The sequence below is a fragment of the Corylus avellana genome, chromosome 7 (genome assembly GCF_965113065.1).
Source record: "Corylus avellana chromosome 7, dhCorAvel1.hap1.2, whole genome shotgun sequence".
NCBI classification, from domain to species: Eukaryota; Viridiplantae; Streptophyta; class Magnoliopsida; order Fagales; family Betulaceae; genus Corylus; species Corylus avellana.
In genome coordinates this window covers 8390002-8404241 of record NC_142496.1, presented here as the reverse complement: position 1 = coordinate 8404241, position 14240 = coordinate 8390002, and the positions used below count along the sequence as shown (strand labels likewise).

The window sequence follows — 14240 nt, the reverse complement described above, 5'->3', positions numbered from 1 at the left end:
ATGACGTAATATACAACAATGTTGTTGTATATAGATATCAATTTTTGTGGACATGAAATGGATATATGTTGTGGGGAATGTTGGGATAGGACTTGAGAAATGGATGTATGTTGATAGCAATTGATGATGTATGGTGAGAGCAATTTATGATGTATGATCAGGTGTGTACAAATAAACAAAATTTGGAGAAATTAATTTAAAAAAAAAAAAAAAAATTTATGCACAAAATCGTAACGTGTCAAAAACTGACACGTTACTAAGTAGTAACGTGTCAGTTTATGACACGTTACTAATACTTAGTAACGTGCCATAAATCGGCACGTTACTACTTAGTAACGTGTCGATTTATGGCACGTTACTAAGTATTATTAACGTGTCAGTTTTTGACACGTTACTAAGGTAGTAACGTGTCAGTCTTAACACGTTACTAAACGGGATTTAGCAACAATCAAATTCCTAACACGCCAGACACGTTACTATATACATGTTACTAAAATTTAGTAACGTGTTAACCCTAGTGACACGTTACTAAACCACTGTTACTAACCCACATAATTTTTGTAGTGTATAACATCTATGTATTTATCATTAACCTTCACCAAACATTGTTGTACGAATTTTAAGGTACCAAGAGGTTGCCATGATGAAGAGCGTCGTTGTTTCGTTAATTTGAGATTGTATTCAAGAGTTGCTAAACCCCATAGTTATTGTGATGATCAGTTGTTGCATTCACTGTCATTTTATTGTTTAGTGTTGTTTGTTTTCATGGATCTTTAGTCGTTGGTTCAGGTTGGTTGGTCGTTTTAGAGATCATAGAAAGGTTTTTGAGGTCATGTTGATCATTCAGACAGTAGATGTTGTTTGGTTTGAACCCATAGAATTTCTAAAGACAGTAAAAGTCATCTTAGGGTTTGGTAGAGCCGTTTTAGGGTTTAGAAATGTTCTGGACGCGTCAGGAAGTGTTTCTGCCAGCCTAGGATCGATCCTTCTCAGCCCATGATCGATCCTCCCTTAGAATGATTCCAAGTGGTTCTAGCACCCTATTTTGTCAGTTCTTAGGTCATAGGTTAGTGTTTTTGGTCCGGGGGAATTGGCTAACACTAGGGTTTTTGCATATAACTATCTTGGTGAGTTTGAGGCTAGTGTTGAGGACTTTTCCTATGACTCCGGTGATGAAACTCACGTGGATATTGTTATCTGTTTGACATTCTTTTTAGCATACTATGTTTTTTTTTTTTTTTTTTTTTTTTTGAGCATTCTTTCATACTATATATGTTGATATGAAAGAAAACATGACTTATACTTGCTCAAACTATACTTTATGAACATGTGAAGCCTTCCTTTTGTGCATATGAGATAATTTTGCTTTGAGGTGTGATGAATTCATGTAAGTGTTTTATGATGCATGCATAAAAGAAAGATCAAATGAGTTGCACAGTATGAAATGGCCTTAATTAAGTCATGGGCTACTATTATATATATGGGGGTGCTCTATGGTCTAGATTGTGTGCGTTTTGCCATTGGATCCAAGAGATGTAATGAATTCATGTATGCATGGTGGTCACGACCATATGACATTGCTAGCAACATAAGCCACCTAGGTTGGACCCGGTCGGCTATTTTGTGATGACCACTAGCTTATGCACATTGAGGTACATGTATTGTATTGGAGGTTTTTTTGAAAACGCGTAAACCCTATTGAGAATGGGTAAGGGCTCAAATAGACTATATGAAGTTGAGTTATAACAGTATGATCAGAATTTATCATGTACTTATTTCTTTGTTACATTGCATATTTTCAATTGATATCAACTCTCTTACGTACACACCGATACATTTTAATGTGGGAAAACATTTTTATAAAACTATGAGTTCACAAAATGGATAATTGTCTTGCATGTGATTTTATCCCACTTAGTCATGGACTTACACTTGATTTTTCTTTTCCACCTGTGGAACACATTTGTGTTTTGCAGATTGTCAACAACTAGATGGCATGTCATATGAGACGATAGTACTTCTGGAGGATATAGTTAGGACTGTCTTTGATGAGCTAGACTCAAAATGGTTGCCGGGCATGTGAGATAGCAATGGTGATACGTGTAGCGAGATTATCAATATTTTTTTATTTGATTTATCTGCTTATTAAGACTCAGCGATGATTTTTGAGTAATGCTATATGCAAGACTCATCCTCCTAATAGTGATGTGGCCTTTAAATTTACTATTGAATTTGATGATGTATTTCTAGTGACTTAAAGGCCAAATGACCCATATCACTTTTAGAGTGATAAGATTGGGATTATGAGTCTTGCATATAGGTACTCATGATTTTTTTATATTTAATTGGGATCTTTATTATGTCTATAGTTTCTTTACTTATTGATGATTTTGAGGATACTTTGTGGATTGTTATGCTTTACAAATGTAAGAAAACCTACGTTTTCAAATCGCAGTCAAATTTATGCGTTTTTAAAAATGCACAATTTTAAAGGTTAAACTACGATTTTAATTGCCAAATTACAATTTTACCGCACGCTCAATTGTGTCATTAAAAATTTCACGTTTTAAAATCGCTATTGTTAAATCTCAATCCTAAATGGACCCTTAAAATCACATTTTTTATCTACCAAAACACAAGTGTCATATCAACAAAATTGATGATATGCATAATTTGTGTGAGTAATTATTAAATAATTTTTATGTTCAATATGATCATAAGAATGACATGAAAAAACTTAAAAAGGGTTAGGAAGTAATCAAGGAAGAAATTAATAGAAAGACCAAAATTAGAGAATCAAAACAATTACTTTTCTACCTTAAACAATTCACTCAAATTTGGCTCTTTGACGTTTTCCTGCAAAAGCTATTGCCAATGTGAATCTTCATTCTTCCAAGTTCCAATTAACCGTATGGGAATACGAATCGCTTAAACTGCAGGCAGATGAATCCATTCTCCAAGTACTTTTTGGATGAATTCAAATTTTATTTTAATCACACATAACATAATAGCAATTTTTTGCTATTCGTTGAAATTAAAAAATAAAAAATAAAAAAGGCTAAAATCAAATAAAGTAGAGAGCTGATTGATGACATCACAATTAGAATCGAATGCAATGCTACCTACCTTATAGTTATTCTCAAGCGATATCAATAATAGATTTTATTTATTTTTAATTTTTTAATTTTTTGTATTTACAGTTTTCATCTTACTTTGTGGATTCAGAAAAAAAAAAAAAAAAAAAATCTTTCAGCTGTGCAAAAAATATGCCATGATTATCTTGATAATTTAAATTGATATTCATGCATCTGGTTTTGAGTAATACTATTTAGGGCACTTTGAGCATGTATTTGAGGAGTTTATAAGTACGTTTAACACTCAAAAAATTCGAAGAAAGTATTCGTTTATGATCTGTTTGAGATTGTGTTTTGGGGGTTTAAAAATACTTTTAATATTCAAAAAGACCGTTTGAAGAGATAAGTACTTGTTTGGTAAAAAAATAAAAAAATGCTTTTAATGGTCTAACAAGCCTAAAAATGATTAAAAAGCACTTTTGGCAAAAGTTTGAAAATGAAGCTTTTGCCCAAAAGCTCTTTTTTAACTTAAAAAATCTATTTGTTAAACGCAATCCCAAGCAGGCTCTAAGTAAAAGAAAATGAAAGCGCATTTAAGGGTTCAAAAAGCCCAAAAATAGTCAAGACGCACATTTGACAAAAACGCTTTTTGACTTCGAAGCTTTATTTGTCAAACACAATCCCAAACATGCTCTTAGTAAAATAAAATTAAGGGTTCAAAAAGCATAAAAATAGTCAAAACGCACATTTGGCAGGAACGCTTTTGACTTCAAAGCTCTATTTATCAAACGCAATTCTAAACAGACTCTTAATAAACTCTTGTATTACTGTCATACAATTATAATGATATGGTAATGAAAATTAATCTTTAAATCAACAAGAGATTATAAAAATAAAAAAATAATGGCTGATATTCACTGTTATATCATTATAATTATATGACAATCGTATGAGAGTTGACTAAATATTATATCTCTTGATTAAGTATATAAGGAAGGCACTAAAAATTCTTCCAAAAAGTAAGAAAAGAAAATTAGAAAGAAGAGTGGTTTCAAGATAAGAATTGTGACAGGGCACCACAGGTCCACACTGGTACTAATGAATGATGATGCAGGAAAAATGGGGTCCTTGACTCCTTAGTTTATCCAGTTATGTAAAATATAAATTGAATATGTTTCATAATCATTTCCAAAAGTATTTCTAATTTTAATTTGATAATTATGTGATATAAATGTGAGATGCATTTCTATTTTTGTGATGCTTATGCTTAAAAACGTTTTTAATTATTTATTGGTAATTTGTAAAAAAAAATGTATTTTTTATTATGAAAACCAAAAAAGTGCTTTTTTATTTTTTATTTTATTTTAAATATGAAATCTTTCTTATTTCATTCAAAAAAAGATTTAATATCTCTAACATCCCAGAGCATAACTATCTTACATAACATAGCCCAAAGCTATGTTAATACAACATCGTAGATACAATATCAGTAGTCCGAAGGGATAACTTAATCGGCTATGCACGACGCCTCATAAAGTGGAGGTCACTAGTTTGAATTCTCCCTCCCCCTTTCTTGTGTAAATATGTCAAAAAAAAAAAAAAATATCAATAAAATATCACAATAAAAAATTATCCGCATTTGGAAGTACATTTTTCTTTTATTAAAAAAAAAGGAAATTGATTTAAAAACATCTCCAGCAGATGTTAATATGAGCCATTTTGACTCTCCGTAGATGCTTTAAAGTTCAAAGTAAGATGTTTGCTACATTAAACTTTCATATATGTGAAAGTTTACCGTAACACATTGAGTGAATATAATATTGGGGGCAATGATTTACTATTTGTTTTTTGTTTTTTGTTTTTTATTGGTTTCTCTTCCCTTCAAAATGATGAAAAATAATATTTAAAAAAAGTAAATAGTAAAATAATTAATCGTTGAAATTTTACGTTGAAAATGTGTTAGCTAAGATAGAAAAATGTGTATTTTGGGTAACTAAAATAACTACTATTTTCCGAGATGCTATAAGTCTTCCTTATGTTTGTCTTCTTCTTTCTAAAACTAATAGGACTTTATAATTATCATTGGATTGTGATATATTACTATTTAAATTTTGATTTAACGATGATTTTAAAAGCTAAATTAATTTTAAAAAAACACGATAAAATCATGACGAGGACTTTTAGCAGTATTCGATGGGAAACAAAGTAATTTTGTTTTAACCTTTAATAGAAATACTCTAGCCTATTTCAGAAAAAGGAAAATGAATCAATTCTATATTTTTTCAAAGTTTATTAAACTCAACAAATTTAAAATTTATTGCATTATTTACAGTTGAGCCAGTTTAATGATCTACCAAAGCAAGAGCTCTTTAATAATATATTAATATGTAATTTATTTAATTAATGGATCATAATAAAATATAGGAAAATGTATTAATCTTAATTCTTTGCAATCCTTTATAATAAATACACTCCGTTTGAAGCCTTCAGTCTTCCGTCTATCTCTCTGTGCTTCTCTTCACGCCTTGACTCTTGTTTCTTACCTCACGTAAAACCCATTTGGCTCTCATCCAATGCACAGTTCTTGCTCTCTTCGCTTTGAATCTTTCTCATCCAATTTTCGCTATTTTTTTAGCACAACTTTCTGAGATTTCTGGGTATCTTTGGTTTGATCAGTTGAAAGTTGAAACAAATCTCTGATTCGGTCTGAAATTTCTCACGCTGTTGATTGGGTTTTCTCTCTGGTGTTTGGGTACTGCGATAGTTGAGCCATTTTGACTCTTATGGTAGATTTCCAAACTCACTGAGACTTCTTCAAAACTAAAGCCTCCAGACAAGTAATACTTGTATTACTATATCTGGGATTAGTTGGCTTTTCCAGCTTCTTTTTGATAAAAAGAAAAGACTACACAAAGCAAAGATCTTAGAATTTTTTTTTTTTTCTTTCTTTTCTCTCGTTTTTTCCTCCGTTTTCTCACCAACCAAACGGTGGAAATGTTGGGGAGTGGGTTGCGCTTTGGGGCTCTGCGCGGTGAGGACCGGTTTTGCGTCCCAGTGAAAGCAAGAAAGAATCAGAATCAACAAAAACAAGCTCGGAGAGCTAATAAGGGCGATGAGACTGAGAGCCTGGATTCATATAGAAAGATTAAAGACCCTTCAAATTCACTGGCAAAGCCTTCTTTGGAGCAATTCGTAAAGCCTGTTAAGAACCTTGATAGGTTCTTGGAGTCCACCACGCCTTTGGTCCCAGCCCAATATTTCTCCAAGGTTGATCTTTTATCTTCTCTTTGCGTTTGCTTAGTTGTAGTTTTTCTTTGGTTCCTGAGAGAGTGTAGGAGAAAGTATAGAGCACCATAATTTTGTTTGTTGGGTTTTTCTTGTATTTGGGACCTGATAAAGATAGGCGACACTCAACCAATAAAGTACTGGGGACCAAAGGGAACGATCACGTTCAGTCAATCAAGCTTAATTCAGCTCTTTTTTTTGTTTTCTTTAAATTCTTTCCAGATAGTTGATTTTTGGGATGAGTTTGTCAGTTTTAGTTACAAAGGAACAGAAAGATCTTTAGTATGTTTTCTAGATTTGCATTGAGCTTTACTGAATTGGGTTTCTCATATTTGTGGGTCTTGGTAAAAAATTTCTGATTTTTGTGTTCTTGTAGACGACAATGAGGGGGTGGAAGACTTGTGATGTTGAATTTCAACCGTACTTCATGTTGAATGATCTATGGGAAACATTCAAGGAATGGAGTGCGTACGGGGCAGGAGTGCCTTTGGTACTTGATGAGGTTGATTCTGTTGTTCAATATTACGTCCCATACTTATCTGGTATCCAATTATACGGTGAACCTGCTACAAGGTCAAATACTAAGCCAAGGTAGTACTGCTTCTTATGTATGAATATTTCAAGTGTTTATGTATGTTTGAATTCAATACTGATTATACTTACATGTTCAACCAATTATGTTTTGAACATCATATTCATTATCACATCAGGCAATCATAATTACAAAGCCTTGATGGTGTTGGTTCTCTATCACATTGTTGAATAATCATTCTCTTCAATTTTTTCTCAATGAATTGTTTATTTATGTTCAATCTGCTTTTATTGTGAAGAATAATGCCTCTTCTTTGATGCCGTGCTTACTGCTTCTATCGGTTTTCTGACACTCCTGATACTAGGAGACACTACAAGATCAAGAACTTGCTGAAAGATGTTTGAGAGTGGAACTAATTTTTTAATCATGTCAATGGAATTTTTATCTCTTCTCATTCTTTCTGGGAATCAAAAACATAATATTCCTACAAGTAGATTCGTTTCCCGATTATTTGCTGTCTAAGTAGACTTACTTGTAGATCGTCTCCTGCACAGTAAAGAATACTTCATGTCTCTTCAACTTTCAACCTTAAACATTTTCATATTGGGCAGCACTTTAACCAATCTTCTTTGACAAAGTTTAATCTTCTGGCTTATATGAGAATTGAGAAATATCTTTTCTAGTGATTCTTTTTCTTTTGTTAGTTGAAAAACTCACTCTATCCATGGTTGCTGATGTCTCTATCTGGTTGAAGGAAGTTGATTATAGGTGCTTCTCCATAATAGGGACACGGAATAAACACATTGTCTTTAATTATAAAAAAACTGAAGTTGACAGGCTTGTTCCTTCAAATTTATCTTTGAACAGAACCATTATTAGTGTCTCTATGTAAATTTAGCATACAAGGTTGAGTGAACAATGTCAATGGTGCTTTCCTTGTAATATTGTATAAAACGACAAACTAAAAATTAGAAGCCCTACAAATTCGAGAATATTGTGGATTTTCTTACTTTGTTGAGTAGACTTGCATTATTTATTCTTTTTGTAATTGGCTTGTTGTGCTTGGTTTTGTAATTTTTATAATTAAATAAATGGAGAAACACTTATCAAAAAATAAATGGAGAAACTATTCAGAACTTGAATGTAGGACACCATATTCTTTTAGCAATTGGTTCCTTGGAAGCAAATTTTTGACACAATGGCAGCAAAAGTGTTTTTCTATGTATCTATGTCCAACCAAGATCATCTAGCTTAGAAATGGATGAGAACCACACCTTATTTGGCTTCTTATGTGTTAGAATTTTATCTCCTATGATTTTTCAATCTATTTTGTTTATGTTTATTTCATCCTTAGAATACTATTCCTGATTGGTTTCTTCTTTTCAGAATAACAATAGGAAACAATTTCTTTTGGTGTGTTGATGGGTATTTGAGTTTAGCTTCTTACTGTGCACTTATAATCTCTTTTACATTGTTATTGGAGAAGTGGACCGTGCATTTGTTATCCTCTCGACAATGTAATTCAATTGACTCTTGCTACCTAATAAATTCGACCTTGCAAAACAATCATAATAATTGTTTGAAAATTGGTCATATTTTGATATTATTTTTTGTTGAGGATAAAGGGATAATTGGAGCTAACAGTTTTTTCCTTGTTTTGACGTCACACTTAGTTCATAATTAATTGAACAGCCTATATGTACTTGGTCCTCACATAGAAGGTATTGTTGTCAATTGTGACATTATTTGAGCGAATGCCTTCTGTTGATAATTAACAATTTTTCTGTTTGTCCGTGAGCTACATAAGCTACTCTTGTTGAGACACGAGGTATAATAGTTTCACCTCTTACTCTTGATGTCCATGTGCAGAAAGAAAGGATGTTATGTTATTTAATATGTCTCACCTATTTATATGTGTATAAGTTGTTTCCTTTGTTATTTTGTAATAATCCAGTTGCCTTCTCCTATTTTCTGCTCCATTTTTGTTGAACTGTTGTGATTTTTTTCTTCTCCTTACTAGTTTCTTGGAACAATACATCTAGTTCTGCTGCGATTCTTGATGTAATTGTAGGAAACAGTTTATTGGTTTCTAACAAAATTGGACATTGTCATTTGGTTAGGCAAGCTGGTGAAGACAGTGATTGTGACTACTATAGGGATTCAAGCAGTGATGGAAGCAGTGACTATGAAACTGATAAAGGCATAAAATTTACCAGGGAACAGCAGGCTTGTCTCCATCTAACTAGTGAGGTCCCAATTAGATTGGACAAGTTGTCTTTAAATGATAAGCAGAGTGGAAGACAAGAAGGCTTTTCTAGTGATGATGGTGAAGCAGAGAATTCTCTAGGTCAGTTGCTCTTTGAGTTTCTTGAACAGGATCTCCCTTATTGCCGTGTACCATTAGCTGACAAGGTTAGCTAAATTCTTGTTACTATTCACTCGGGCAAGTTTGCGGTATGAACTCTGCATCTTAGTTGTTGTTTTATTGAGGCAGATATTAGATCTTGCATGCCAGTATCCTGGACTGAAGACGTTAAGAAGTTGTGATTTACTGGCAACTAGTTGGATGTCTGTGGCTTGGTAAAGATCTATGTAATCTATATTAGTGTGTTACTTTGTATCATACCAAGATTGATTGGTCTGATGATATGTTTTTTTGTAGGTATCCTATTTATCGAATACCCACAGGCCCAACATTAAAAGATTTGGATGCCTGCTTTTTAACATACCATACCCTTTCCACACAAATGACAGGTAATCTTAGCCTTTCTATAATTTGCATTATTATACTTTACTGGCTTTTATACAGTTGTAGAACATTTTCCTTGTAATTTCCTCCTTATATGCCTTTAAAGAAAAGCCTAGCTTACTCACATCATTTAATCTCTTTGAAACACAACATATAAGCAAACACTATTTCCTTTTTAGATACAATCAATTGAATTGGTGATCGATATGACCTTTTGCTTTAATGTATCTTGAGAAGATCAACTATGGGGATCTTATGGTGGATGGTAACTCTTTCATGTTCGTTTCTTGGGCAAACCCTGAAATTCTTGGTTGCTCCTGCCCAACAAAGGGGAAAATTTCCATTTCTCCACTCAGCATTTGGGGGTTGCAGTGTGTAGCTCTTCACTGTATTTTTATTTCCTTTCAATTTTATTTTGTATTCTTATGATTTCCTTCGCTGTTATGTACTATTCATTTCTAGGAAGGACACCTCATCGTTTGTTGTCTCTCTCTTTCTCTCTCTCTCTCTCTCTCTCACAGATGCACCAAAAATAGTAAATGAATGGTGCATGATATATTGAATAAGCCATAGCAACTATGCGGGGTTTGATAATTTGAGTTCAATTTTGTTATAAATTTGACGTGCTCTGGTGGAATTTATACAGTTCAAATGTCTGATATAAGATGATTTAACTTGTACCCTATGGTATCTATTCAATTCTTAGAATTGGTCTCTTATTGGTTTTTGCAGGTGGTGGAAGTAACCAGGCCCCAATAGTCATTTGTCCAAGTGAGATTGATGGTGTCTCCAAGATTTCCTTTCCTGCTTTTGGAATGGCATCCTATAAGTTAAAAGGATCCATGTGGGTGCAACATGGGGTTAGTGAGTCTCAACTGGCGAATTCCCTCATGCAGGCTGCTGAGAATTGGCTAAGACTGCTTCAGGTCAATCATCCAGATTTCCAGTTCTTTGCTTCACATGGCATGTACTCTGAAATCAAGAGATGACATGCAGCTGGATTATCTTTGCTTGCCACAAGACATAAAGCACTGGGATAAAATGGCACATGATGGAGTTTATACTTTATATGATGTGGATTCCTGTTATGCAAAAGAAACAGAAAAATGTGGACAGTCACATGCAAAACAATATAAAAAGAGAAAATGAATAAAAAGGATGGAAAAGTGAAGACATAAGGCCCAAGAAAGGTGGGGAAAAGAGGCAAATAAAGATGAATATATGGAGATGATACATGGCGGCTGATCTAGCTAAAAAAGTGATGCTTCCACAAGCTGATAGTGCGAATTAGGTCTTACAAGCTCCTTTCATTTTTTTGACTTTTTTTAGTTTATGGCATAATGAGGGATACACAGGTATTACAAGTTTTCAGGAGGCTTTTGGTTGATGTATAAACCATTAACTTTGGCTATCCATATTCTTTTGATAATCTTTACATGTCATTTTGATGAGCAGTGAAGTGAGAAAGGAAATGTAATGCCCTCACATTTTAGTGTAGGCTTGGTATGACAGAAATGTGAGCGTAATTTGTATGCACAGATATATGATTCAATCAATTAAAATTCCTGTAGAAGAAAGAGAGCTCAAAGAACACTGATGATCACAAGGCCGGTAAGCTCTGTATTTTAAAGTGGCCGGATGTTGGCCTATTCACAGTTGCATAAATTCAATCAATTCATATATATTTACATATGCTTTAATGATTTTCTTTTTCTTTTCTTTTTTTTCACCCATTAAAAAAAATGAAAATCCCATCAAGAAAATTAGTGGGTCATATATGTTGCAGTCGGTGAGATGAATCAATCATCAATGGCCTGTTTATATATATATATATATATATTTGCTGCAGCAGCAGGAATGAGATTATTAAACCACACATGCATGAATGAGACAAAACTTTTTGTGTAGATATATTTGTAATGGTTCTGAATCATCAAGTCTATATATAGACTATAGTTGCATGATGCATGATGTATCATGCACGACCACCATGTTTTAATGAAAACTTGTAAAGTCATTTAGTAGCAAAAATGCATGATTTGATAAGATGGTTGTAGCACCTCAGATTTTGAAAGTCTTATTTTAGAAATATTAATTTGATGCTATGATTATATTAATATTCATATTAGGCAATGATGTTAATTCTTGAGGAATTTATGATATTGTATGAATGGTAATTGGAGATTGGTAGGTAGAATAGTATAGGGTAGGTAGAATAGTAAATGGTAGGTATAATAGTATTTGGTAGGTGAAATAGTAAATAAAGGGTAGAATTGTAAATGAAAGGCAGAATAGTATTTGGTTTTTTTCCTATAAATAGAACTCTTCCCCTTCACAATTTTCACCACTCATATCCTCTCTTCCACATATTCTTCCTTCTTCCGTTTTCTACTCGGTCTTTCTTTTTTCTGAAAGTGTTTACATGAAACAGAGAGAGAAAGGGCGAGACAAAGCGTTGCAAGAAAGAAAGAACACGAGAGAGAACGGACTTGAGAAATTAGTTTGAAAGATATACTAGTGGTGTTAGTCAGATTGAAGCAACTAGATCATTCAGACCACTTTTTAGCTTCAGTCTAGATGTAAGTAAATTCATTACCCCTTCTAAAATTACTTCATGTCATGCTATTTATTTATTCTTGTATCAAACTGTAAATGATTATTCTATTTACCAGTCATGGAGATCTGTTGCATGCATGAAGGATTTCTAAAAGAATTATTTAGAATGTTTCTATTCCTTAAATTCTTTCTAAGTAAAACAAGTTTATATTTGGAAAATTTTCCATTTTTTTAGAAAAGAAAGTTAAGAAATGATGATGATTATAAGAAAGAAGAATAATGATAAACCCTCCTACATGTTGCCCTAAGATGCATCAAAAGAAGTACAAAGAAAAGTACAAGAAATGAGTTAAATGTTTATGAAATGAGGGCACATGTATGGAGGAGAGTATTTTTTGTCCCAAGATAAATATGGATGAGAGGAGTTCGGTACTGATACTCGGATGGAGGCGAAACCACTGAAGGAGGCTATGCTAGAAGGTGGTATTCCATCAACATGATCGTTGAGTGCACCAAGAAAAGAGTTAATTGACGGTCGGGCATGGCTGAGGCCACAGTTCAGTGCCATGGTCACAAGGACCCGCAACCCTCGTACACAGGGGTAATAGTGTACATGGGCCATAATATGAGAAAACGATAATATGATTTTCAATGATGATATACTATGATGATATACTATGATAATTTACAACAATGATATACTATGATGATTTTCAACGATGATATACTATGATGATTTATAGCGATGCATTATGATGATGATTTATAAAGATGATTTATGACGATGATCTAATAATAAATGTAATAGTATGTATATGCTACGGAAGATGCAACCGTACATACATGTATTATTATTATGGCCGGATGTATATTTATTTGTAAAAACAATTATCAAAACTGAGAACAAGGAGCAAAACCATTTATGGTTGTGGATTTTACTTGCTGAGCCCCCTTTGGGCTTATTCAGTTTTATTTCTTGTTTTCAGGTAGAAAGGACGCTGTAATAGAAGGCCGGAATGGAGGCGGGAATAATTATTAACTTTCAAAGTCTTTTCATATCAATTATTGTAATAATATAATATTCCGCAAATAAAGTTTAATGTTTTCTAATTTCGCTTGTAATAAAATCTCTTGAATAATGTTTTATACATTTATCGTATCCTTTAAAATCAAGTACTCTGATAGACCTTATAGATCTTTGCAAGAACTTTTGTTGTAAAAGAAGAAAAGTGGCAAACTCAGCCTTAACGGGTTGGGGATGTTACAATAGTACTAGGTAGTTCTATGACCTAACATCATTTTAAGTCTATGTTTACAATATATGTTTCTTTTTATAGAAAATATTTGTCTTTTAAAAAAATGAGAGTTTCATAATGGACCCTTTAATAAGGATCTTTCAAGGAAATGACTTAAAATCTCATACCTAAAAGTCCATTTTTGTTAAATAATATGAAAAGTGATTTTAAAATGAGTCATGAGCATGAATTTTGGGTTAGGTTAGAAAATTTAATGGAAAAAAGACTCATATAAATTGGTCATTTTGAGTGTTAAAACATTTCAGAGCAATAGCTCTTTAAGTGGTGTTAAAACAATTCCAAGAAATTAAGTGATTTCTCATAAATTGCATGAAAGAATAAACTTATAAATTTTATGTGGAGAGCATGTTTGATCCAAATTTTATTAAGTGATAACTCTTAGATGTGTTTAGGTCCAATGGCCCAAGTTGGCTAAGTGTAGAACACTATTTTAGGCCTATTTAGTGAATTGTGGGGCTTAGATGGTTGATCTAGTTAGGTGGAGGTCCAAATAGCTTGTTTCTGACCCAAGTCCCCATAAAAAATAATTTGGAGATTTTTGGATGAAAAAAAAAATAAATTTTTAAGTGAAATTGTATCATTAAACCTTATTTTATTAAATAATCTACTAAAAAATTATATAAATGTTAATGAAAAGTAAAACTCTATTTTCGGTGAATAGCTCTGAGGTCAAGAGGGAGGTAAAGTGAAGGCTTTCTTTTAAAAAAAAAATGATTGGTGTCAATAAT

General features: G+C 32.8%; 1 protein-coding gene across 1 annotated transcript; it reads left to right on the top strand.

Annotated features, from left to right (window-relative positions):
• The first annotated feature begins 5584 nt into the window (after positions 1 to 5584).
• LOC132184399 (uncharacterized) lies at positions 5585 to 11069 on the top strand. The gene is made up of 6 exons (XM_059598026.2): positions 5585 to 6341; positions 6736 to 6950; positions 9012 to 9303; positions 9386 to 9471; positions 9554 to 9645; positions 10373 to 11069. Exons 1-6 carry the CDS (start codon positions 6069 to 6071, stop codon positions 10627 to 10629), a joined length of 1215 nt encoding a protein of 404 aa, XP_059454009.2. The 5' UTR covers positions 5585 to 6068; the 3' UTR covers positions 10630 to 11069.
• The last annotated feature ends 3171 nt before the right edge of the window (positions 11070 to 14240 follow it).

Bases quoted from the DNA above. Each gene is read 5' to 3' on its own strand.
- LOC132184399 (XM_059598026.2), top strand. From the start codon at position 6,069: ATGTTGGGGAGTGGGTTGCGCTTTGGGGCTCTGCGCGGTGAGGACCGG. The intron at 6,342-6,735 runs GTTGATCTTTTA...GTGTTCTTGTAG, and splicing joins CAGCCCAATATTTCTCCAAG to ACGACAATGAGGGGGTGGAA. The intron at 9,646-10,372 runs GTAATCTTAGCC...TGGTTTTTGCAG, and splicing joins CCTTTCCACACAAATGACAG to GTGGTGGAAGTAACCAGGCC.